At 38.7% G+C, this 26,002-nt stretch overlaps 3 protein-coding genes and 1 non-coding gene across 7 annotated transcripts; 2 read left to right on the top strand and 2 right to left on the bottom strand.

Annotated features, from left to right (window-relative positions):
* Nucleotides 1-3,196: 3,196 nt before the first annotated feature.
* On the top strand, nt 3,197-6,807 carry LOC112192358. Its single transcript, XR_005808488.1, has 2 exons — nt 3,197-3,235; nt 6,578-6,807. It is a non-coding gene; the product is annotated as an uncharacterized LOC112192358 (transcript).
* A 4,491-nt stretch (nt 6,808-11,298) lies between these two features.
* LOC112193053 lies at nt 11,299-14,766 on the top strand. Of its 4 annotated transcripts, none has more exons than XM_040516593.1 (14): nt 11,299-11,578; nt 11,924-12,049; nt 12,201-12,257; nt 12,379-12,477; nt 12,643-12,747; nt 12,859-12,977; nt 13,078-13,179; nt 13,292-13,408; nt 13,531-13,599; nt 13,714-13,780; nt 13,904-13,957; nt 14,062-14,134; nt 14,230-14,268; nt 14,359-14,766. In XM_040516593.1, the coding sequence occupies exons 1-13, from the start codon at nt 11,558-11,560 to the stop codon at nt 14,259-14,261; spliced, it is 1,041 nt and encodes a 346-aa protein (XP_040372527.1). In that variant the 5' UTR covers nt 11,299-11,557; the 3' UTR covers nt 14,262-14,268; nt 14,359-14,766. The 4 variants fall into 4 exon arrangements, with proteins under 4 accessions (XP_040372527.1, XP_024188838.1, XP_024188837.1 ...); XM_024333066.2 differs by having other exon boundaries at nt 11,304-11,578; nt 14,062-14,151; nt 14,359-14,764; XM_024333069.2 differs by lacking the exon at nt 11,924-12,049 and having other exon boundaries at nt 11,302-11,578; nt 14,062-14,151; nt 14,359-14,764.
* Nucleotides 14,767-16,799: 2,033 nt separating this feature from the next.
* On the bottom strand, nt 16,800-17,987 carry LOC112193404. The gene is made up of 2 exons (XM_024333549.2): nt 17,603-17,987; nt 16,800-17,451 (listed from the first exon to the last, which is right to left on the bottom strand). Exons 1-2 carry the CDS (start codon nt 17,693-17,695, stop codon nt 17,188-17,190), a joined length of 357 nt encoding a protein of 118 aa, XP_024189317.1. The 5' UTR covers nt 17,696-17,987; the 3' UTR covers nt 16,800-17,187.
* Nucleotides 17,988-18,822: 835 nt separating this feature from the next.
* Nucleotides 18,823-23,089, bottom strand: LOC112192877 (zinc finger CCCH domain-containing protein ZFN-like). Its single transcript, XM_024332785.2, has 7 exons — nt 22,632-23,089; nt 21,817-21,974; nt 21,127-21,189; nt 20,888-21,007; nt 20,096-20,386; nt 19,543-19,872; nt 18,823-19,465 (listed from the first exon to the last, which is right to left on the bottom strand). The coding sequence occupies exons 1-7, from the start codon at nt 22,711-22,713 to the stop codon at nt 19,184-19,186; spliced, it is 1,326 nt and encodes a 441-aa protein (XP_024188553.1). The 5' UTR covers nt 22,714-23,089; the 3' UTR covers nt 18,823-19,183.
* Nucleotides 23,090-26,002: the final 2,913 nt, after the last annotated feature.

The following is a 26,002-nucleotide window of genomic DNA, read 5'->3' as shown; positions in this document are numbered from 1 at the left end:
ACTTTTGGCTAAAACACATGTTTCACAACGCAAAACAGACTCAGTCACACCAATAAATAAAGTAGGCATGGATTTTTTCATAAGACTAAAAGATGGATGCCCCAATCGGCGATGCCACAACCAAATCTCACTTAGTTTGTCAGAAGTCGAAGTCAAAGCGGTGCGGGACTGTGTTCCTGGTTTCTCCCCAGCGTATGTCTGATCCAAATGGAACAATCTGCCCCTCAGATACCCCCGCCCAATTAGCTCCCTGGTGAGAAGATCCTGAAAAATCACATACATAGGATAAAAGGTTATAGAGCATTGAGATTCAGTATTCAACTGTGGGACGGAAATTAAGTGATGAGATAAGTCTGGCACGTATAAAACGTTATGGAGGTGTAAGGTTGGGGTTATACGGATTGATCCCATCCCTAACACAGGAAAAGCCTCACCATTTGCATTCGTAACATATGACACTAGTGGGGAAGACAATTCAGTAAAATAAGATTTATCATAAGTCATATGATCAGATGCACCAGAATCAATAATCCAAGTATCAGAACCAACAAAGTTAGAAACCTTTAAAGCCATATCAATCTTACCACGACCAGCGATAGATGCTGTAGGAATAGCCCCACCTGCTGTATGATGATCCTGTCCAGCCACTCCATAGAAATCTGGTTCTTGGACCAATTGAACAGCAGCTGCTTTCACTTTAGGATGATAACCTTGTCGTTTAGGCTTAAGGTGTGGGTTCAATTTCCAACAGGTCGCGCGAACATGCCCAACATCATTGCAATAAGAACATTGCGGACGAGAGCGATTGGGAAAGCCTGGTGGAGGTCCTTGCTGATGAAGGACTGATCTCTGCTGTTGGAGAAATGGTGCAGGTGATTTTGCCTAAATGGCTAGGCTAGACACTTCAACCTGTGCATGTTTGATACTGTCCTGCTGAGACTCATCCTTGCGGATGTAGGTAAAAGCTGTGTTTAGACTAGGAGGCTCTATCATTCTGAGCAACTCGCCTTTGGCATTGCTATGCTTATCATCAAGCCCTCTCAAGAATACATGAACTCTTTCAAGTTCCTTCTCCTTTTGGTACCACACAAGATCTGCCTGATTCTTGATCTTGCAAGGACGTTTCTGATCAATTTCAGCCCATACATTCTTTAGCTTGGTGAAATACACAACTATTGGTTGCCCATTCTGTTGCATACTTGCAGCTTTGCACATTAATTCATAAACCTGTATAAAATCAGACTCGTTTGTATATAGATCTCCCAATGTCTTCCATATCGCTTCAGCAGTCTCACATGCTTCCACCAACTGTAGCACATCATCAGTCATGGCTTTGAATAAGATTGCCATCACAGATCCATCATCATCCTCCCACTTAGTATAGGCATCCACCTCCTCGTCACTAGGAGCTTTGGTTGTTCCAGTCACATGGCATATCTTGTGTATGCCACGAAGATAGACAGACATAATCTTCTTCCACGTTCGAAAATTAGTACCATTGAGTTTCATACCCCCAAAAGAACCACCATCTGAACTTCGGACAGAAACTTCAACTTTTTGGACCTCATTGATCTGAGAACTCTGGCCTTCTTTTTCATCACCACCCATTGCAATAATATAGAAGGAATATCACACAATCACAGAGTATGCAGCGGAACAGATCGTGCAATAATATATATATATATATATATTTTTTTTTTTTTGCACTGGTTGAAAAAGATTAAAAACTCAGAACAAAGTGGAGCCGGCGAGTGCGAGTGCGAGTGAAAGCCGAGTCTGGGAACCGGCGAGTGCAAGTGAAGGAGATCGGTTCTGGTCTGGGTCTATCTGAACTTCTGAAGAGCTGGAGGCCGGTCTGGAGGGATGCTGGTGCTGATGCAGGCAGTTTTGTGTGCGGCTAGGCTGATGCAGGAGCTGGGGTCTGATGAGATGATGACCTCTGGAATCGGAGATGAGTTGGTCGATCTGTGGTGATTGATGAGAACAATCCTTGATGTGGATCTGATGGTTGATGCTCCAACTGGAATCGATCTGGGAGGTAGATTTTGATGTCGATCTGATATCGATCTGAGGCTTGTGATGTGATCTTGATGTCGTTCTGAGATGGATGACGCTGATCTCGTCTATAGATGGTTCTCTGGATGGGTTCGACTGGTGGAGGTGGGTTCGATCTGGTTTGTCGATCTGAGATGGGTTCGATCTGGCCTTCTGCTATCAATTTGTGGTGATGGAGTGGGTTCGACTGGATGGACGAAGCGCCGAGGTCGTGTCGGCCGTCGAGGTCGTGTCAGGAGGCACCGAAATCAGGAAGCACCGAGGTTGTGTCAGCCGTCGAGGTCGCCAAGTTTCACGTCAGGTTCACCAGATTTCGGTCCGCACCATTTCGATTTGCACAGATGATCTGTAGGTCTAGGCGGTGCTAGGTCCGGATTGATTGATTGACAAGCCGACGTCGGTGTTGATTGATTGGCGATGCCGGACCGGATTGATGAGAGGATCAGCAGCAGTCTTGGGCTGAAGACGAAGCCAACTGGACAACAGAAAGTGATCGATCTGGAGCCTTGAGGTTTGAGATTATGATGGTGTTGTTCTTCAACTGGTGAACTTGATAACTTTTCAGTGAAGTTGCTGAGGTTTGAGATGAGTCCGATCTTGGGACAGATGAAGGATGACGATCCGGAAAGATGAAGGCTGCCTGCTTTGATGAAGGTTGCCTGCTTGATGGGTGCAGAGAGCAAATTGCTCTGAGATGGGTGTAGAGAGCAAATTGCTCTGAGACGGGTGATGAATGATTGCAGGCGAAGATCGGTCTCGAAAGAGACGAAGATCGGTCTGGTCTTGAACAAATAATTAAGGAGTCCTTTTGGATCTCTGCTCTGATACCAAGTTAGATATCGAGTAAATCAGTATGTTCTATTCATCTTACACTGAAGTATAAATAGGATTACAAAAGTAGAGCATACAGCTCACTACACTAATCTATCACTAACACTACAGCTCAATGAATCATTAATCCTAGATGTAGATTGGTTGTCAATTCTGAAATGTAGACATAATCATTCCGATCTAGTGCTGCACATGGTTGACAACTCACGACATCCTGTTCCACCAAAGACCAAAGTCCTCCATCAGGTTCCGCACAACCCTTTTTCCTGAAACTCTTTCAGTACCCGATGTGTTCTCCTCCTGCATTCATGAGTAGTCCGAGTCCCTGGCAGGATGATGAAATGGAAAGGTATGTCAATCTTCATATCGTTTTTTCTTATAGAAGCAAATGATAATTTGATTGATTTGGTGAATTAGTAATTACATTTGGTATTGGAATAATTGAATAGGGCTAGATTTACTCATTTACATCGAGACCTTGTTCACAGAAGCCTTCCCAGACCAAGGAAAGTAACGATTTTTCGCCAATATGAGAGAGAAGAACTCCAAGATATCTTCTAACATCTTCTATGTTCACCGAAAAGTACCGATCTTGACAAGAAATCGGCCTGAAAATCCAGTCTCAGGATTTTCCTATTGGTTATGCTCCGATCAGCAATCCGATTTTGGATCGTCATCTCACTACTAGAAAACCCCCCAGTGCACACGGATGAGAATCCGTGTGAAATCATAGTATTGCACACGGAAATCCGTGTGAATAGGCCAATACACACGGTACAGTGACGGATTATATATCTGTACGTATTACTGGCGTTGCTAATGCAACTTACACACGGAGCTATCTGTCCGTGTGAATATATTCGGTGGGTCCCACTTAAATCACAACTCTATCAATTATTTCACAAAAATAAAAATAAAAATTGTGTGTACGAAATATATTTATTAAACTTTATTAAATTATTTACATATTTATGTTTTGGTCCCTCAAGTTTTTGTCTTTTTTCATCCCCAATACCACCGTATCAATACCACCAATCCATGGGGCAAGAAGAGTTCAATTACAACTTGTGCTGCTGGATATCATATCTTCATAAACATGACCGAATCCATTCATCTGAGCTGCGACCATTCAATATAAGCCACTACTCCTGCTTCTCACCATTTACACAAATTTTCGCTGCAGTAAGGAGGAAGACACAGATCAAAAATCATAAATTTAAAATTTGACTAGCAAGCAGGAACTGAAAGCTATTATCCATATAAATTCACATAGAAAGAGATGGCTGAGTTGCTCAGATCTACAATATGAAGGTTCTGGAGGGCTATAAGCATCCCAACACCACTTCTTCTATCTTAAGGCGGCCACAGAACCCAGAAAACTCTATTGCCAAGCTTGTCGCGCGTTCGAAGTATTGGATCCAAAGGGTTATGGCTTGAGGCGGAAGACCCATACTGATTTGAATCCAAATTAGAGGATATTGGAAGAGAAATGGGTTGAGAGATCCTATTAAAACCAGCAAAATTAGATAGTTCTACGAAAAATGGTAAAGAGAGGAAATTGAAATACCCATGCCTTACCTGGGGATTTGACATCTTGAAAAACATATATGAGCTTTGTAATCGGCGGTAGAAAAGCAAATTGGAGCAAAAGGGTTTCAGTTTCAGTTAATGATTTGAGAACCCAAATCGCGATTGTGAAGAAGAAGCAATAAATCTAGTCGGCAATGAATAGTGTTCGCAGAGGGTAGCAACGTCGGCGGGAGGAGAGTCTTGCTCATCAGCGGTGGCAGAACCGAAAGCAGCTTCTGGGCTTGGATTGCTCCCTCCAATGCCAGATTAGTCAGAGAGAGAGAGAGAGGTTAGAGGAGATGGATTTGGAGAGAGAGAGAACTTCGAAGAGAGAGAGATCTGTGTTTGAAGAGGACATTGGACTTATCGAAAATGCTTTCACACAGATATCTGTGTGAAGCAAAATGTTTCCCAGAGATAATTCCCAAATATAATACGTTTATTAAATTTATTTACTTTTGTTTTATTTTAAAATAAATATTCACACGGATGTCCGTGTATACAATTAAATAATAAATTTTGATACTAAATGAAAATCTAAAAAAGTAGACGAATTAAATTTTCACACGGACATCTGTGTGAGTTTCCGACACGTATGCACACAGAAGTCTGTGTATTATCATAATTCATACGGAAGTCTGTGTGTAAATTTTCGCGGCCCCACTTTTAGAATATATTTCACACGGATCTCTGTGTGAATGTTGCTTTCATACAAAAATCTGTGTGTATTGCCGGTTTACTCATACAGAATCTTATCTGTGTGAATATCCGTGTGAATGTCATCTGTGTGCATTGGAGGGTTTTTCTAGTAGTGTATGTTCTGCTTTGTTTGTTTCTGGTACGTTATCTGGTATGGTGAGCTAACTTTTTGGGTTTTTCTTCGTCGGGATAATAAATTCTGATGAAGAAAAATAGGATCCAGTTTGAATGCAGGGTCCAACATAATAATTAAAAAAAAAAAAAAAGCTCAGGGAAGATGTCTGATGATGTGACTTCAATCACAATAGATTTTAAATTTCCAACTTGGGAAAAAAGTTTGAACTCAGAATGAGAGCAATAACCTCAAACCATTAGCAAATAAAATCTTTAACAACCTCCCCCTAAAAAAAAAACTTTAACAACCTTAAAGGCAAGATTCTGGGGATTAGTAGACAAGAGTTTATCACTGAACCCAACATCTGTGAAATTGACCTGAAAACTTTTACAACAGAATTTCTTCTTTTTTTTAGCAAAAGAATCAGGTAGGTTTTAAACCAACACCAAGGACCCCATAAGAAGTATGTTTCAACCAGGTTTTAACAAGGGAATTTAACAGCTACATCTGACAGCAAATAAGCTCGATGTGACTAATGGAGTAAAAATGTCTGACAAGAATGAGATTGAAATCCAGGAACCAATGAACTGTTTTTGAAATTAGATTTGATTAGAAGATATCCAAAAACAAAATATTAACATCAGTTTCAAATTTTCAATATAACGATGTCTCATAATAGTTCAGAATTAGGAGTGAAGGCAAAATTATTCCAGATCAAAAACCAATAGGAGACTTTTGTGCACTTAGGAGTAAGAATGGGTTTAGAACTGAGCAATGCAAGTTGACCCAATAAGCAAGTAAATGAATTTTAGACTCTACTTTTTTCGTTATATATAGGTCTAGAATTGAGTGCCTTATTTTAGTTTTTTTTTTAACATTAGAACTGAGTGCCTTATTTAGAACTGGGTAGTTGTTTATAAATGAATTAATTTTAGACAACTTTTTCCTAATAGGATTAGTATTGACTATTGAGTACCTTAATTACTCAGATTCAGCCCTGGTGTATCCTTGTCTGGCACAGTATAATTTTTCCTAATCCTTGCAGAGAAGGGTTTTATTTATTATTTTTTATTTTTTATACTTCTCCTTGATTAGATATGAATTAATTTTAGACTCTACTTTTTCCTAATGGATTAGTATTGAGTACCTTAATTACTAAGATTCAGACAAGGGTCTGGCACAGATTACTTTTTCCTAATCCTTGAAGAGAAGGGGTTTTTTTAACTCCTCCTTGTTTGATTAGATTTAGTACCTTATATATATATATATCCACTGATGTATTGATTCTCTATGTTCATTTCGCATCAGTTCGAGCATGGATGAGCAGTGTGATTCCAGGATGTTTAACTGGTGTGAAGTGATGCAAACAGAAGTACATGAGGGACCCTATCCGCCAATATCACAATGCTACGACTTGCTCATCAGATTAACAGTCATCATGCAAGCGGGGGCTTTTATGATAGACACCAATCCACCACATTCTTTTATTTATAATTTTGATCAGGAACCATGTATATTAGGGGAAACAAAGATTTGGGTCAACTTCACCTCTATAGAGAAACAACATCAGAGCCTGAAGGACTTGATGTTTGCGCTTTGTTTCATGGGCGTTGAGCAAAAAGACTGCGGAGATATTGCTGTAGAAATATTAAACAAAGTTCAACCGGCCATCCCCCTTCCCCAGTTGGCTATTGATGTGACCGTAAGGCTCACGTATTCTGAATTGTATGGAAGATTTGACGGTTATGATGATATGCGCTTGCATAGCTATGTAAAGAAATCATGGGACGACTTTAGGGCTGCTGCTACTACCTCCTGCACTGGTTCATGTGCTGTTTGTTTGGAGGATTTTGGAGGCGGAGTTGATGCTAAAATGATTGCTCGTTTGCCCTGCTTACATTATTTTCATGCAGCTTGCACTGCCCAGTGGGTTAATATCCGTCGCACGTGTCCCGTGTGCCGAACCCAAATGATGCCACTTGTATGTGATGGAAATGAACCCTTCAATCCTAACCCCATCTGGCCCGTATGACAATACATTATTGCCAGTGGGGGCACAAGGCCCAGACGCAAGGGGAAAAAAAAAATCTGTCTTAGAAGGATCGATCAGTTTTTAAAAAAAAGTCTGTGTTAATTGACTTTTTGTATTTTGCATTCTGTTAGTTTTTAAATATTTTTTGATATTAATGCGTAAGAGTGGTATTGACTTTTGAAGGGGAGAAGTTTCCTTTCAATTTCGTACTGTGTATAATGTTTTGATTCCCGATTCCTCAGATTGGAAAGAAAATATATATTTATTTGAGAACATTTTAATCAAGGATGGGCAATTGGAGGTTTGAAAAATTTAACCATCAAACACTATTTACTTTTTTATTATTATTAAAGAGGTCAACTTGATTTCATAATTCAGCAAGCAGTGCCAAATGACACACTTCAATGGGGTCGACAGTAAAGAACCGTCCTTTAGAACTTATAAAGAATCTATTTCAAACAAACAGAACTCCACAAACCTATAGTACACTCACATTTTATGAAGTGCATGCACCATTATTCTAACAAAAACCAGATACTCAGAACCAGATTAAATAAATATTTTAACTGTGCACTAGTTTTTGCGACCAATACAAAATTTAATTATTGCTAGAAGATGAGGCAACCCAAGCCCTAAAAGAATTAAGGACCCAGCCCAACCCATCATAACCATCCTCAACGCCTGCAACCTAAAAGCAAACCCACACAAACAAAGTCAGCCTAGGGTTTCCAAAAACCCAACCTGGAGTGAACCTAGCAGACCAATACCATGCCCACACAACCCATCTAAGATAAACCCTAGATGAGAGTACAGGCTTCTCCACAGTGCCGCCGCCGCAGTAATTCGACAGACCCTGTGCTGCGCCGCCAGTCCAGCTTCCACCACTGAAATCAACCACGGAACAACCTGCCAACTAAGAAAAAGACCCCAAAGTTGGTTCAGTCCCCTAGCAGACCAGATCAGCCTTCTCCATTGATGGCCTCTGTGCAATCCAGGTCGATTTCATGTAAACCTTCGCCAAAGACAGATCCAATCCTGCCAGCGATGAGAGGGACGAAACACAGCCTCGCGGGTCCCCAAGTACAAGAACCTGATCAACTCCACTAATCCAATTGAAAGCATCAACTTCACCGAGACCCGGTCGAGCAAATCGCCATTGCCACCAAGGTAGAGACTAGAGAGAGATGAAGTCTTATACTTCTCAGTCACAAGTGTAGGGCTGCCACCAGCCAAGACTAGTCGCCGCCGGAAAACTCTCTTGCGAGAGACAAAGAAAGCATCATTTTTACAAAAAAGCAGTTCTAACAAAAAGATTAAAACACTGTTTACTTTAGTACTACTGATATGTATATATGTGCGTAGTTTTTTTTTTTTTTTGAGACAAATAGCTCATAAATTAATATGGCCGTAATTCATGGGAAAAAAATAGCACAAAGAAGACTACTCTTTGGTAGCTCAGAGTAGTTTATGCTAATAAAATCACCTCGCCTCGTAGGCAATCTATTGTACCTAACTCCAAACGCTGAGCACGTCATTGTAGTACATTGAAACCAGGTACTTCTACAAAGGCTCCTAGAGGAGCTCCCACTATCATGGACACACCTAACTAACAACTAAAGAAAAACTAACATAATAAAATGCCTGGACTGAGCCGAAACCCATTGCCTCCCACAAAGGGAATTATTGCAAAAACAAAAATAAATTAGGGTTAAGAAAAAAAAAAACAGCCCAGAAAGCCCAGTGGGAAAAATAAACCCCAAGCCCAGTGGGTCTGGCCCAATCCAATCCTAGCCTCCACTTCCCTGAGCCAAAGCCGTCGCCGTCATGACAGATCCACTCCCCTGACCAATCATGTGATTTGTGATTTTGATACAGAACCATGTATTTTAGATGAATCAAAGATTTGGGTCAATTTTTCCTCTGTAGACAAACGATGTAGGAGCAAGAGAGAATTGGTTTATGCGCTTGCTTGCATGGTCGTTGAAAAAACAGACTGGCCAGACATTGTTGAAGAAATATTCAAGAAAGTTGAACCAGCCATCCCCCTCCCCCAGTTGGCTGGCTATTGATGTGACCATTTAAGAGCACACGCACCCATGAGTTGATTGGGTGACTAGTTGAGTTGAGAGACTGAGAACAAATATGCAATAGTAGCCAGCCATTAAAAATCGCTTGACCAATTGTTGGGACCCGCGTGGGGACCACTTGGCCCAGGCAGTTCACTGACCAATTATCGGCATCTGCCACCAAGCAATTGCCCGACTAACGTTGCTGGGCTCCGTCACTCTGCCTACTGTTGGCAAATTTTGAAATCCCCTCACCTTTGCAACCGTTCTTTGATTTTAGCTGTTGGCTATAGTGAAATATCAACGATAACTTCTTTTATTTAATTTTTTTTCTTCTGTTTTTAACTCAAAAATTAATTTGAAAGGGTAAAAAAAAACTCTGAAAATTATTTCTAAAAATTCTATAAATACTCATTCTCTCCCCTTCATTTCTCACACCAAAATTTTGTTAAAATAATATTGTAATATTATTCTAATTATTAATTATTTAAATTATATGTTTAACATTATTTTAAATTAATGAATTCTTCAAATTTAAAGTGTGAAATAGTGAATTGGCAGGTAAATTGCCTTTCATTGATGCATTGTGTAAGCTAGAGGCAATTGCCAATTTGAGGTGAATAGTAGATTAGTAGTACTAATTTGGTTGGCAAATCAGCAATTGTCTTCGATTTATGGGTGCATTTGCTCTAAGGATCATGTGTTGTGATTTGTATGGAAGTTTTGACTGTTGTGGTGATATGCGCATGTGTCGTTATGTAAAGAAAACATGGGCCAAGTTTAGGGCTACTTCTACCTCCCGCGCTAGTTCTCGTATGCCTCCATCATCATGTGCTGTTTGTTTGGAGGTTTTTGAAGGTGGAGTTATTGATGATAAAATGATTGCTCGTTTGCCCTACTTACATTATCCGTCACACGTGTCCCCTGTGCCAAACCCAAATAATGCCACTTTTATGTGATCAAAATGAACCATTCAATCCTAACCCTAGCTGGTTTGAATGCCTCAATAATATTATTCCTGTCTTTTATGTATGTGTGTTAATTGACTTTTTGTAATTTGCTCAATATGCATTTTGTCAGTTATTAAATATTTTTTTGGTATTAATGCGTAGGAGTGGTATTTATTTATTTATTTTATTTCTTTCAAGAAATAGCCACTTTTGAGGGTGGGAAGTTTCCTATCAATTTTGTACCGATTATAATGTTTTGATTTTCTATTCCTCAGATTCAAAGAAAATATATATTTACTTGAGAACATTTTAATCAAGGAAGCGCAATTGGAGGGTTTGGAAAATTTAACCATTAAACACTGTTTGCTTTAGTAATACTGATATGTAAATATGTATGTAGTTGTCTACAATTCATCGGAGGGATACCCCTCACTATACTAGATTGAAAATGAAGACATGTACATAAGTGTAGAGGCCCTAGTGTCCCTTTACTGATTTTCCATTTTGGAATGTTGTGGGTATCAAAAGAAGGTCGGCAGTCAATGTCCATGAAACAATTCCACAAGAATTAGTACTATCATCTTCATATTTTTGGCTATTTCTTTCTTGATGAGAAACAAAGAGTAATTAGTAAGGTAGATGTAGATATAGGACTAATGAACACCACACGTCCATTAAAATCAATATCCAAACCGACACCTCCTACAATAAATATTTGTTATTATCATTATGGTGATTGGTGAGTGAGTGACGAATCACTTTGTTCTATAGAGCATGAGGATGAGATTATAAATGATTCAAATTTGCTCACTACTTTTATTTTGTGGTGGTTTCACCACCCTATTAAAACTTGACACGTCATATAAAATTAATTGAAATTATTTTTTAATAAAACATCATAATTAAAAAGATTTTGTGTGTGATTTTGTATGAGATATTTTGTGATTATGTGGTCTGTTTTCTAATTCGCGCTCCCCCACTAATAAATTCCACGTGTTATTCAGTTGCTGCCTCCTCTTTCCCATTTTGTTTCACGTTGTGGGCTATTGTTATGATAATGTGATCATCGATTCCTCGTCGTGTTTTCTGCAATATATTTGAGTAATTATTCCATGGTCCCGGACAACGCGCAAACAAGAACACAGGAGGAGGAGGAAAACAAACTACAAGAGAAACAGAAATCATACAACAATTAAGGCTCTGTTTTCTGTTTCTGGGTTCCTCTGTATTTGCATGGAACATGAAGCCACCATCCAGTCCTGTAAGTCATCATATTCTTCTTCTTTGTTCCATGTTAAAGTTATGTAATTTGTAAATGGGGAGTGAAAACTTTGATGATAAAGATAAAGAGAGAGACTCGGTATTCTTTGCTTCTTTGTATTGTCATTTTTCTTCTTCTTCTGGTGATTACTTATTACACATATTGAATTCCTTAGTTGGAAGCTTCTACCACGATTCAGAATCCTTGTTATTTTGCTGTTGTGTAGGGAATGGCTTTCTTACTTATGATTGTAGCTGCATAATTGAATTCTTCGGGGGTGAACTTGCATTTCTTACCAAAAAATATTAAGTCAATTGATCAAATTTGAGTTTGTGGTTTTGTCAGATATCTTTGGGTGCAAAGCCAAGAAGTGGGAGATCATGCATTTGTAGGTTTTTCCCTCCAGCTTCTTTGATGGTTGTAGTTGTAGTCCTGCTAGGGAGTGCATTCATGTTATCAAAATTCAATGAGGTAGACATGGACACCATATGCGATTTATATGTTGTGTGTGTTGCTTAAAGATGTTAACCCTAATATCTAAGCATAAATTTCATCAATTTTACCATCTCTTAGTCTATTTTATCCCATGGTTTTTTATTAAATCAATATACTGTTTGCACAGCAATCATCATTTTCGACAGTCAAAAACAGTTTGCGGAGAATAAATTTCAAATGCAAGGTTTGTTTTCCATATACATGCGTTTTGCATTGTATATCTTTTCCTTGAAAATAATCGGCTGCTGTGATTTTCGTCTTCGCTATAGTCGGGATTGTTACCTATAATTGTTTCTCTGTTTCAGAGTCACAGAAGGCCATATGGAAGTGAACCATTGCCTAGAGGTATCGTCTCCCAGACTTCTAATCTAGAAATGCAGCCATTGTGGAGAACGCCTAACACGGTAAGGTTTTCAATCAATGTGTGTATTTGTTTCTGTTAACTGAAAATTCTAGTTATTGAGTCTTGAATTAATATTTTCTATCCTTGAAATTGAAGTACTTACAATTCTGAAGAAAATGATGAAATTTGACTATGATTTTTGAATTCTATGCTTGTCTCCTCCCAGCCACCTTCAAAGTTATACCAGAAAAGTGCAAATTCTTCGATCAGCTTATTAGCGATGGCTGTCGGGATTAAGCAGAAAGATCTAGTCGGTAAAATGGTCAAAAAGGTATAAAGTAAGTCTGTACATGCACTTCTCAGCCCCCAGATAAATGTGTATGTGTTTTGAATGACTACTTGTATTCATAAAAGCAATGGCTTCTTATACACCGTAATGCAGTTTCTGTCAAGTGGTTTTGTTGTGATGCTTTTTCATTATGATGGTAACGTTGATGAGTGGAAGCAATTTCAATGGAATGATCTTGTCATTCATGTGTCTGCAGTCAATCAAACAAAATGGTACACAAGGCTTATCTTCCTGCCTTCAATCCTTTCATTTGTATTAGAAGTTGCCTTATATTAGATGTGTTTTCGGAGTGATAGCTTTCTTGATGCCTAGGTGGTTCGCTAAGCGTTTCTTACATCCTGATATAGTTGCTCAATATAGTTACATTTTTCTATGGGATGAGGACCTTGGAGTTGACAATTTCAATCCTCAACGGTACTGTAGCTGCATTTCCTTTTAGCAAATTTAGGATCCTTGCTTGCATTTGAACTACTGTAAAACTCTGTTGCTCAAACTTTATATTGTTCTTCTTCTGCGACACTTTTAGGTATGTGTCCATTGTTCGAAAGGAAGGTCTTGAAATATCACAACCGGCACTTGATTTTTCCCAGTCAGAGGTGCATCATCAAATTACTGCACGCGTGAAAGGATCAACAGTGCATAGGTCTGTTATTTAACTAGCTAATACTAATTGATGACTACAGTCCCGTACTTTTATTAATTTGAAGCCTCATTTCAAGCAGTTGACGACTCTAGTCATGTGACTATGGGCAATTGTTTCTGCAGAAGGACTTACAAGCCTAATGCCAATGGGACTGGTTGCGATGAACACAGTAAAGCTCCTCCCTGTACCGGGTAGAAATTTGTTTCATCTAAACTAAGATTTGTATTTAGTGCAAAAGAATGAGGGTTTTCTAGTTATAGAAGTCATCCTGCTTCAGGAAACTAGAATGAAATACTGCTTTGCAGGTGGATAGAATTGATGGCTCCAGTTTTCTCTCGAGCTGCCTGGCGTTGCGTATGGTATATGATCCAGGTGTGTTCCTTCTACTATTCCTGGAGCTCGAGATAGCTCTTCTAAGTGTGACAAAGATTGGACATCTTATTCCCTTGGTTAACAACCATCATTGATTCTTAATTGTTGTTTGTGTATATGCAGAATAACTTGATCCATGCTTGGGGACTAGATATGCAGCTTGGCTATTGTGCACAGGCAAGCTCCTTAATGTATCTGCATGTCATTTGATCTACTGTCTTAGTATTTCCTCCGGCCTCTTCTGTCTCCTAAACAGGACTTTTTGTTTTCCATTCTAATAGGGTAATCGAATGAAGAAAATTGGTGTCGTAGATGCTGAGTACATAATCCATTATGGCCGCCCTACTTTGGGAGGTCCGGACGAAAATGAGGTGAAAATTGTTAGCCTAGCTTTGTATTCAGCTGTAACTTTTATCTGAGACTGACTCTTTGATGTCTTGGTATTGCAGAAATTACCTCAGTCTATTGCAAAGGACCATAGAGTTGATGTAAGTCTTGAAACGTGAATGAATCTCAGGCTACTGTTTTAACATAATGTGATAGGCTTTAAGTTGGACTTAGAAGCTAAATTCATGCAGGTGAGGAGGGAATCCTACAACGAAATGAAGATCTTCAGAAGAAAATGGGAGCGAGCTGCGAAGAACGATGAGTGTTGGATTGATCCATACCCTGTTAACAGTAGCCGGCACTAAGCAGTGAAGTTCAGAAGTTGGTGTAAAACTAGTATCATACATTTTCAAAGTCCAAACATGCAAGTCTCTGAATGTTCTTGTTTTTGTACATTGTACATGGTGGAAATGTAAATCATATAGCTTAAAGATGAAAAGGAATAAGTAAGAAATCAACACCATTTGAATACCATTACTCCAAGCATATCTTGTAAAATCTCATTCAAATCTCTCTGCCTAGCAGAGACAGAACCATAGTAGCTACTGCTGTCAAATTCCATTCATTAATGTTATTTTTCTTGTACTTTACTCTTTATCATTTCAATTTACTTGAAGATACTTGGCATTTGTGGTGAGAAAAAGTAAAAATGTCCCCCAATTTTCTAATTTGTTCAGAACAGCTGTGCTCACTTTCATGTAAGTTCTTACATGAATCGATGATGGAGCACCTTCACTCTTTTTTAAGAAGATAGTAGATGGTTCAACTTAACGAGTAGAGACCCTACTTCAGAAAGCAAATTAAACATGGTACTGCAATTAGATAAACCACAACACAGATGGGGCCTCGGGGGCTATTTCTACAAAACCAACTGTGAAGGAATGTCTTCTTCTAAACACCTAGCTCCCAATCCTCTAAAACCTCTGCCTACCACCTAAAAAACAGAACGCAATATACAAAACCCCACACATGTTTTTCCTTACTATGGTGTACAACATGCCATGTTAGCACGAAAACCATTGGTACAGATGGTTATGTTTTGAGTACGTCGTCATTTCTTTAACAGTTTTTCTCTAAAACTTTTGACATATATTCATGCAACATGACATATTGTACTCTAAACAAAAAAAAAAAAAAAAAAGACATGACATATTGTACACCATAGTCAAACTAGACTTCTTGATACAAAAGAAAGGGTGTAGCGGTAGGGGGAAAAGAACAGGGAAGAGGAAAAACCAGTATTATGACGTGATGGGCTTTACATACAGGCATACAGCTCACTTGCCACTATACAGTAACACAAGAAGACACTTTTTCTCATCCCAACTTCATGTCATGGTCAAAAACAGAGACTTTACAACTGGTCCACACCAAGAGAATCAATACTTAGAGGAAATGAGGATGGCCTTTGTGAACTCAGTTAGGGTTCATTTGTTTGTTTAATACCCATATCTCAATTGGTTCACTACCTATCTTAAGCATGACAAAGAGAAATGTGAATGGGATTGGGATAATACGTACACGTCAAGCAAACATTATAACACCATCAAAACATGATAACTAAAGCACTAATCATCTCTACCAAGTAACATGAAAAAAAAATATCTAACAGGCTTCTGCCAAAAAAAAAAAATGTAACAGGCAAAGCGGCATTGAAACTTTGTTATGCGATGCATTTCGAAAGAACTCTAAAGTCAAATACACATGACCACACTTAGACAAGGGCAGTTCACAGGAAATAAAGGGCATGATGTAAACACCCGCAATGTGGTTGTCATATATGTTCATTGAGAGCACATGGGTTGTTGGCTACTTGGCTTGTTGCACATAGACATAGTAGTCAACAACACAAACTGAGGTCCATGAGATTCCCCCTAAACAAACACACCTATCAAGATACTAGTCTCAGATGTGGCTTCAAGCCCACCTAATAGTACTTGGATCTTTATAATACTAGTAGAAATTTCCATCCCAAACACTAACATTACCAAGATTTAGACTCTCATCTCTTAACATTCTACAACACTCATATGAAAAAACCAGGAAAACCCAAAAGTAAAAAAGTAAGCATTAATAGCCATCAAGGAGCTGAGAAACCACCATAGCAACTTACTGGCCAAGGCTTCACTGTCCCTGCCCAACTTCCAGCTACCTTAATAATAGGGTTGGCTGCACCTACATGCATTGATATCATCACACTAACTCATCCACCTACACTTAAAAAAAAAAAAAATCATCTGTTTAGGGGTTCTCTGCCTCCAACAATTAGCAATCTCATCTATTTGGGGCAATTGAATAGCTGGCAAGACATATCTCTCCCGCAGTCTCACTCAACCAATTAGATTACCCCAATTATCAATTCTGGGGACCATTCAAATCAGCCATGACAGATCTAGCGATTTATTTTCTCTAAACATCAATCAAATGGAAGATCAGATCAGAGTAAGGTAGTGGAGGCAGCAGAAGCACAGTGGCAGCAATAAGCTACCAATTCCCATTGAAACATAAAATTAAGTCCCATCTATTTCAATATGAATACATCCCACCAGTGCAAATTAATAATTAAGCATGCAAAGCATCCAACAGCACATTGTTAATTATAGAGAACTTGAATCTTGATCCTTGTAATGAGTGTCACAGAAGCTCTACTAAGCACTTGCATTAATATATTCTTTTGAAAGATCAATACAATATCATAACATCCCCAATAGCTCCATTAACAATGACAATGTTTCCCCAAATACCTCAGAACTTATGGTAAGCTTGGCAATGTGCTATCTCCAGGCATTGCTTATTCCACCAAAAAAAGAATCATGAAAAAAAAATCCCACTAGAATAGGAAAAAAGCTAACCTGGAAATAGCACCCCTTGAGAAATAAAAACACTAAAATTTCAGAACTTATAAACAAAGAAATGGAGAACAGATATTCTTTTCCATCCAGACTCCAACAGCAAAACAAAGATTGCCCCAAACTAAACAATATAAATTATAGAACTTATAAAAATATAGAGAAAGAGAGTTAGTAATGGCATCCAAAGCAATTACAGGTCTTGGGAGTGAAAGAACAGAAACCAAAGGGCCTGTTGGGAATGTTGCAATTGATTGCATAGCAACAAGGGGAAGGCAAGCAAAGACCTCTAGCTCCTCCACAGCAAGTACACAGTGCACAAATCTGAAAGCTCCCCAACCTTCTTCTAGTCTCATTCAACACCAAAGTCTTCAACTTTTCAGCTTCTATCAGTGGCACAAATGGTGGTTCATCCACTATGTCAGACCCATTTGCCTCAAAAAAACAAAACACACAAACATGTCAATTCACAGCAAACAAAAAAACCCAGAAAGAAAAGAAAAGAAAAGAAGAAAAAAATGAACAGTTTGATTGACAAGTGAGAGTAAATGGATCTAAAGAAGGGGTCTTGAAGATAAACACTTACATGGGTTAAGCTTGGTTCAGTGCTAGTGACCTCAGTAGCCAAAAAGAGCAGCAATATGAGAGAGAGGATGACCCCATAAGAAGAAGGCATCATGGTTTCTTGAGATGGGAGTAGTGCCTTTACTTTGGTTTGAGTTTTGCGAGACAAAAGTCTAAATGGGAATTTGGAAAAGAGAGTGAGCTGTGAAGTGGGTCACTGCTGGGTCTTCCTCTCTTGAGAGGCTTTGATTTGGTGAATCATAAATGTTTAAATTGAGAGGGGGTTTAACCGCTTATGTGGTGTTTAAGTTGAGAATGGGTTTAATTTGCATATCTATGGTGGCCGGGTTGGTGAAGAACCAGAAAATGAAGGCTCAAGGGAGTGGTTTTGGGTTTTGTTGAAGCAAACAGAGTCTGAAGTCTACAGACTAATGGGGCGGTGATGGTCAGCATAGAGGTATAGAGACCCCTACCATTTGCGTGAATGTCATTATGTGAAGCACTACAGTTGTCTACACCTCTCAGAGGGCTTTCTGCCACGTGGCAAATTAGAACATTTTATTGTATGTAACCCCCCTCTCTTGAAGAAAATTGTATGGGGAGATAATAAAATCATCAAGATATACCTCTATCACGTATTTCTAAATAAATGGAAGAAGTTACTTATTCTTTGATGCTCGATTATATCTTTGTGTTAAATTCAGGGAAACTCATGAGAATTAGAATAGTTCTCTTTATTTTGATGCTCACTCTAATATATGTAATTCGGTGTGTATAAGACTATAGCCCTATAGGAGGAAGCCTCCATCAGATTCCAATACTGGGAGAGGAAAATGACTTGTTTAAGTGCTTTCCAAAGACTCGGGTCATTGAAGGCTTTGTTGAAAGTTGAAACACTGATAGTGATCAATAGAACTATGCAGTGAAGATAATTATGCCATTCTCCACTTTTTGACCAAGAGATAGCAGTGTGGTGTCCATACGTGGTAACAAGTCAACAGAATGTGTACATCACTGAAGATTCTTATGGCTACAAACAGGACCTGTCTGGGTATCTTGAGCCGTGACTGACTGCTTCACCCCTGCTAGTAAAAAATTCTTGACATTCCTTCAAACTCTGAGGCACACAAGGCTTTATACTCGGATCCCAATTGTGGCATATGCAAGTATCAGTCGCGTACCAAGAGACAAAAAAACGCACGCAGAGAACTATTCCAACACATGGGTCACAATAGTGAAGACTAGCCTTTAAAGTGAAGGAGGCCATTATATTGCAAAAAAGAAGTGCTTTACATATTATACTGGGGCAAAGAAAATCACCCAAGTCAGAAAATTGGGATTTGGGAAGGAGAGAATGTTCACATTGGTTTTTTGTCCAAATGTGACAGTGACAATATTTGCAGATTTTTATACAATGCAATGCATCAATGTGAAATTCAGAAGGTTGAGTCTGTCAGCTGAATTCATTATCAGGACATAATCAACTTGACATGATTTCTGTAAACCTCCCAGAAATTGGAAATGAATGTACAGATAAACTCTTGTTTATCATTTCCCAATGACTGTTAAATTTGGATTGGCTCGTTTTGTTTTCGAGCAGCTATCATTCCTCTGTGTCAATATTTTCATCCGCAGAAGGCATCTGCCTAGGCTCTGATAGTGAAAGTCTCCTTGGCTTTGTTGATCCTGCTTCAACTAGACCTTCTGATGATAAATTTAATGAAGTGGTGCCTGATGTCGACCCCAACAAACGCCGCGCAGGGCTCTCAGCCGAAGATGAAGCAGAAAGGTTATAAGTGAAGATACCCATAGGGTGGTCAAACTTGCAACTCGGACCAAACTTACAGATACCATAACGAGAATAAAAGATGCACAAAGGTTCTCCCTGTTGAAAACCATACCTCAAGGTTAAAAGATACTTATTATTTATCTTAACCAAAACCGTCAACAAAAGTAACTCACCGGTCGCAAAGGAAGGCCTATTGGACTCAAAACACAATCTGGAGCAGGAATTAATCGCTCCCTAGGATGATGGAACCTACAAACCGCACCAAACTTACAATCACCTGTCTTCATGTAAAACTGGCACTCTGGTTGTCCAGGTCTCTCAGGAAATACATTTTCCCTCTGCAATGCATAGAACCCTACAGGAATGGAGCCAGACCGGTATGAAGAAAAGGCCCCTTGAGATCCTGAATTTTCCGGTTCACGTTGGCGTGGAGTTCCATAAACCTGACTACTTCCTATCGTTTGCTGCTGCCCCTCTGAAGTTGAAATTGAGCCGACCTGGCCCTGGAAACATTACCATCCAATAAGCATGTTTCGAATTTCTCAGTGCTCATAAAAAATTGAACTCAAAAGCTTCTGCATAAGGACTTTAAAAAAGAATACAATCAAAAAAATGCAGACTGTTCTATTTAGAGACAAACAATAACTAATTGCACCCTAACTTGCTATTAAACACTATAACAACTGCATCAAAATATTTTGTACCAAAGGCTGTGATAAAGCTTACACTGTATGGGCTCCATCCTGGGACTGATACCACTCCCTGAGGAACAATAAGAGGAGCATAACTTGATGGACCTTGCCAACGCGGACTGGGAATAAAAGATGCTCTTGACCAGTTCGTAACTCCTCCCGGGTATGACTGCTGACCAGGTGTAGTTGGAGATTGAACAGTAGGATATACAGGAGAACCACTTAGCGAAACCATCATATTAGTAGGTTGTGGATGGTGGAATTTACAAGTGCTTGCAAACTTGCATTGTCCAGTTCGTAAATAATATGCACATTCAATCTCATTCTGCAAGAAAGAAAGAGCAAAGAAGTTAAAATAACTATCCTTTGGACCAAAATGATGCACAACACACCTACAGAAGAGCAGTCTCCAAATTAGTTAGGTGATAGGCATTGCAGGTCTATAAGATGCCTCAACACATGAACAATGATAAATGTTCTACATAAATTAATAAAATATTCAAATATACAGCTAATATGGAAACCCCCTGCCCTCCAAAGTCCAAACATCACAAGACAGAAATGGGAAGACTTCATAATATTACATAATAGTTTTGTTGTAGCATCTGTATGAATCTTTTATCATAATTTAGTGTCTTCTACCTCCAAAATTTATCATGTCAACTAGATAATGTTCTTTTTTTGTCACTACCTGTCCATATGCACCCAAACAACCTAATTAAATATTTAGCATTCAAGTTAAGCAAATAAACTTTGCTTCTTACTAAAGAGATGAAAATGTGCAAAACCCAGTCATAATGAGTGAGAGGTAAACAGAAGATCGAACCGGTCGAAGTGGATAGCCTAAGATATTTAAGGCAACTCTTCCAGCAATTCCTGCCTTGTCTCTAGGATGATGAAACTTGCATGTCGCTCCGAACTTGCAAGTTCCTGTCTTCAGGTAATACTGGAGGGCAGTTCGACCAACATATTAGTATGTCAAACCACAATAAAATGAGAAGATAAACACTCAATATATTGCACAAGTCACATGTCACAACAACAAACATTCACAAAGATACATGCCTGGCATTCAGGTTGTCCAATTCTTTCTGGGAACTCCCCCTTCATTCTTGCAGTGGCAATAGCCTGGCAATAAACACACCTCGTTATACATAGAATTTCAATTGAGAATTCCATCAAAATTATAAACATTAGAACCAAGCTTCAACACAAAAAGGCTTGACGTGAGATACATTAGTACATGAACATTGCCCTCCAAACAGCATGTTAGTTTACAGGCCACACAATTAGAATGTCTTATGCTCTTAAACTCAGCATCCAAGCCTCCAAGTCTCTAACTTCAAATAATGAATCTACTCACACAGAGTGGGGTACTTCCTTATTTTTGTGCATGCTATTTGTGTATAACTGTCTACAAAAACAATCTACCTAAGGAAGCAAATCTGGGAGGGAAACAGGGGAAGTATCAGGAAGCTGTTTACAAAGGATGTTACAAACTTATGGATATTAGAGCCAAGACATGAGAAAAAGCTCAAGTTTTAAGGTTTTGAGCCAATTTTAGAAAACAAACTTTGAGGAAAGAAAGAAAAAATAAAGAAGAGTAAAACCTTGAAAAGAGAAACAATTTGATAGCAAAAGAAACATATCGCTAACAACCAGCAGTCTATTCACAACTACTTTCAAATTGAATGCATCAAATTATGCCATTAATCCTTGGATCATAAAAACTTGTTATACATGCCGTAACTATACCAGCTTTCGGTTAGGAGGATGATTGAAGCGACAGGTTGCCCCAAATCTACAGAGGCCTGTTCTGATGTAATAAGAGCAATCTGGCTCTCCAGCTCGCTCAGGATAGGGTCCAGGTTCCATTGATTCACTTGATCTCAAATTCATTTGCCACATTGCATCTGAAATAACATTGTGTAAGTTAATCACACTGTATGATGCATACTTATCAAGAATCAAAGGAAAGGAATATTTTTGAAAAGTTGATTTCCTCCTGCATTACCTTAGAAAAAAAGACAACTAAAGAAAAGACACTGTGGCTTAAACCTGCACTTAAATTCACTGCTTGCAGCTAAAGAAACTTGCCAAAGCTCATATATTTGAAGATTGTCTAAACTGTTTTTATAATCACAATTTTCAATACTCATCGATCCTCATATCTCAAATCTTACCGGATAAGTTATTGCATTAATAACTTATAAACAAAACCAAACCAATGCAAAAACAGCATTCAAGAAACAGGACAATAATTAATAAAGAACATTATAATAATAATTTAAAAAAAAAAAATAGAGAAGGAGAAGAAGAAGACGTTTTTGGTCAAAATCAAGAGAAACATGCAGAAATTGCAGCGCCGGGAATCGGAATTGGTGAAACTGAAAACGATTCAAGGCAGGGAAAGGGGCAGAAAGGACAATTCACAAATTCACAATCGCATCGATCGACATAGATTGAAAAACAAGCAACACCAAAACAACAATGGGGAAAGCAGAGACAGCGAGTAACCAAACGACACAACGTTGTGAGAAAAAATGAAATGCATAGAGAGAGAGAGGAACCTTGCGGTGACAGTGAGGAGGCGTCGTCGGTCACAGGCGCGGCGGAAGCACGGGACATGGGAATTCCGGCATCGAAGTCCATTTGATTATTGGCTGTGCGTCAGTCAGACAGAGGAAGCATCACCGAGCCGTCACTGTAACAAAACGTCACCAGAATTCCCATTCATTCACTCACTCACTCACACTTTCACCCTGCTCCCCTCACCCACCACCCACCTGTCACTCTAGCCAATTCCCTTCTTCCGATCAAACACTATCTGAAACTCCCAACCGAAACCCCAACCAGAACCAGAAACACGAACCAAACACCAATAACGGTTCTCCCAGAAACAAAAGCGTTAGAGAGAGAAAGTGTTTGAGGATTTCTAGAGAGAGAGAGAGAGAGCAAAAGGAGAGAAAGAAAAGAGAGAGAGAGAGGAGCGGTGTGTTCTCCTCTCCACAAAAACGAGGAGAGGAATAAAAACCAACCATCTTCTCAACCAGACAGCTTTTTCACCCGCGTTTTGGAAATAAACGGACCAACACACTATCCCCACCCGCGCGACTAGGCCCCTTTCTGTACTCGCGCTCTCTGCACCACGCGTGCTTCGGCTGCGCCACCTTTTCCCCTCTCCTTATTGCTACTTTAGCTTTTTCTACCCGACGTCAATGCCTAAACTAATTTTTAAACAACACGTGGTGCCGCCTAGAGGCGAGTAGCTCTTGCTCACCTGACTGCGAGTGAGCTCTTTGGCAAACCAGATACCAGAAACTCGGACCGCTTCGTATAACTGCTTTTACTATTTCCAGCTGATTTCTTTACATTTTCCAGTAACTTCTCTTTTTCCTTTTTCTTTAATTCTGAACTTTTATTTTTTGGTGAATTTGTGTTTCTGTTTAATTTCCAGAATCATAATAATATGGGACGTTACATTCTCAGTTCTAGAGTTATGTAGTGCAGGCAATGGTCGGAATTTTATTCTTATACACTAAGCAACATGTTTAGAATAAGAGTAAGTTAAGCATGCTGCTGTAGTTGACGCATGAGTGCACTAATTTAATCTTTAGTGCAATAAATTATTGTGGTGTGATGAATTCGTGTTGATAATTATAAACAAAAAAACACTATTAATTGTGCGCGTCACAGTATGCGGTTACAATATTAAAGTTTGTATATACACATGTCACACTTACATTACACATGTCCTAACGTATGAAATTATGTATACTGGACTCAGGATTATAACGTTTAAACGAATTGCGCAGTCTTAAATGGAGCGATTCAATCGAGAATCGTAACTAATAAACACATTGTGTAATCTGAAATGTGGCGATTTGATCAAAGATTGTAACGGATAAATGAATTGTGTTGTCAAACATTGTGGCAATTTGATCACAGATAAACAACTTTTCTAGTTTGAAATTGTAGCGATTGGACAAAAATTGTAACGGACATGAGAATTGTGTAACCTAAAATGTGCAGATCAAACGAACGAAGAGAATTGTGTAGTAAGAAAACTAATTAAACCTAGTTATTTATGAAGTGTTACTGTAACTTTTTTTATTTTATTTTTTTATAGTAAGTGTTACTATAACCTTGTTGGCAATTAATTAAACCAAGAAGAAAAGCAAGTCATGCTTAAAGTTAAACTACTAAAAAGAAACATCTTGAAAATTTAATGGTATTTGGTCAATTCTAGTGACATCACAAAAGAAAGAAAGAGAGAGAGAAAGAAAGAAAGAAAGAAAGAAAGGGTGGCCATCTATATTGCTTTCCAACCATTGAACCGAATGGCAAAATTGCAAAAATGACGAAGGGAAAAGGGATGAATATTTCTACCCAAAAATAGATGATAGATGTGCTGAATATGTGGTTCTGTTGAGCCATAAGAGGTAGCAATACTGGTAGCCCTGCAAAGACCAGATCTAGGTGCGGCTGCAGCAACAGAAAAAGATGTCAAAATTTTCCTATTTCGATGCGTGCAGTGGGACTTGATGGCTTTTTGGATCCTGGCACTCTGGCATTTCATTCAGGTAAAAAGATTGGAAAATGTGGAGAGAGTAAAAGCGGGAGTGGCGGAAGGTAGTCTTCTCTTCGATTGGTGGATTGGGCACACATGATTGGACGGGCAACTGGGCATTTTGATTTATGACAAGGACAACAGCACAGAGCTCTATGTGGACGACTTGCACTTGTCGTTTCTTCCTCCCTATCTATCATTAGCAGCCCATCGCTTCAATTCCTCGATCAAATATGGTTACATTCCATAACGTCCTCTAGAGTCTAGCCTGCCTCTTCTTCCAAAAGCTTACTCGTTTTTCTATTTTATTTTATTTTATTTTCTTCACATAAATGAGATTTCATTCCATTGAATAAGAAAGTAAAACTACAAGCAGAGAAGTGTGCAATCCACAGCCATAAGGCATACTTATGACTAAATAACACGGTCTGAGGTTCTGAATTTATCATCATCAATACAAGAAAGAATAGGAGTTGTAACTTCTCTTGTACACCATGAGGCATCAAAGATGACCAATAATCCGGCTAAATTGCCAACAAAGTTGGAAAGAAAGCGCTGGTATCCAACACAAAGAAACTGATGTTCCAACCGAGTTATGGATCAGAACTCGGGAGAAAACATATATGCTCAAGTCATCCCCACCTTGCAACTAGTGGAGGAAAATGATAAGAGCTGCATCTTGCAGGTGTAGTTCTTTTCAACACTAGAACACTAGTGTGATACCGTGAGGATAGATCAACCGCTTAGATTACATTATTGCTACTACAAAAAGAAACTAAACAACAACAAACTACTTAAAAAAAAAGGAAGTGCAACATGTTTTACCAAATACATATTATTATGTACAACTTTTGTATTTTTTGAGTTTTTTATATTTACCCAAATTCAAACAAGCTAACAATATTATATATACTTATAGGGCATTATAAATGGATCAATTTGAACCCAAGTCATTTAGCCAAAAGTATAGAGCATATTATGTATACCTAGGCTGATAACTCTTGCTTCAACTCTAACCATACAGAGCTTGAGCCTCGAGCTAAAACAATTTATCCCAATTATCACTACTTCATATTTCTGACTCCAATCATATAGCGTGCGTTTAAAATCTTACGCTACGTTTTTGACCTTGAATCTCAACACTTAGCCAACCTATCAAGAATACTATAATGTGAACGACATTGAAAAGCAAACCTGACTAAAAATATGATTGAATTTAGCAATGTTAAGTACGATTAACTTCTCTAAACGATGAAATAACTATAAGATGTTTGAATTATGTCAAAGTTTACTTTCGCAACTCAAAATCAAATAATAAACTTCTTTTTAAATATTGAAAATCTAAATGTTAGAAAACCATCGCATCATGGA

This window comes from Rosa chinensis, chromosome 3, assembly GCF_002994745.2.
Source record: "Rosa chinensis cultivar Old Blush chromosome 3, RchiOBHm-V2, whole genome shotgun sequence".
NCBI lineage: Eukaryota > Viridiplantae > Streptophyta > Magnoliopsida > Rosales > Rosaceae > Rosa > Rosa chinensis.
The sequence above is the reverse complement of the archived record's forward strand: the minus strand, read 5'-3'. Positions and strand labels throughout refer to the sequence as shown.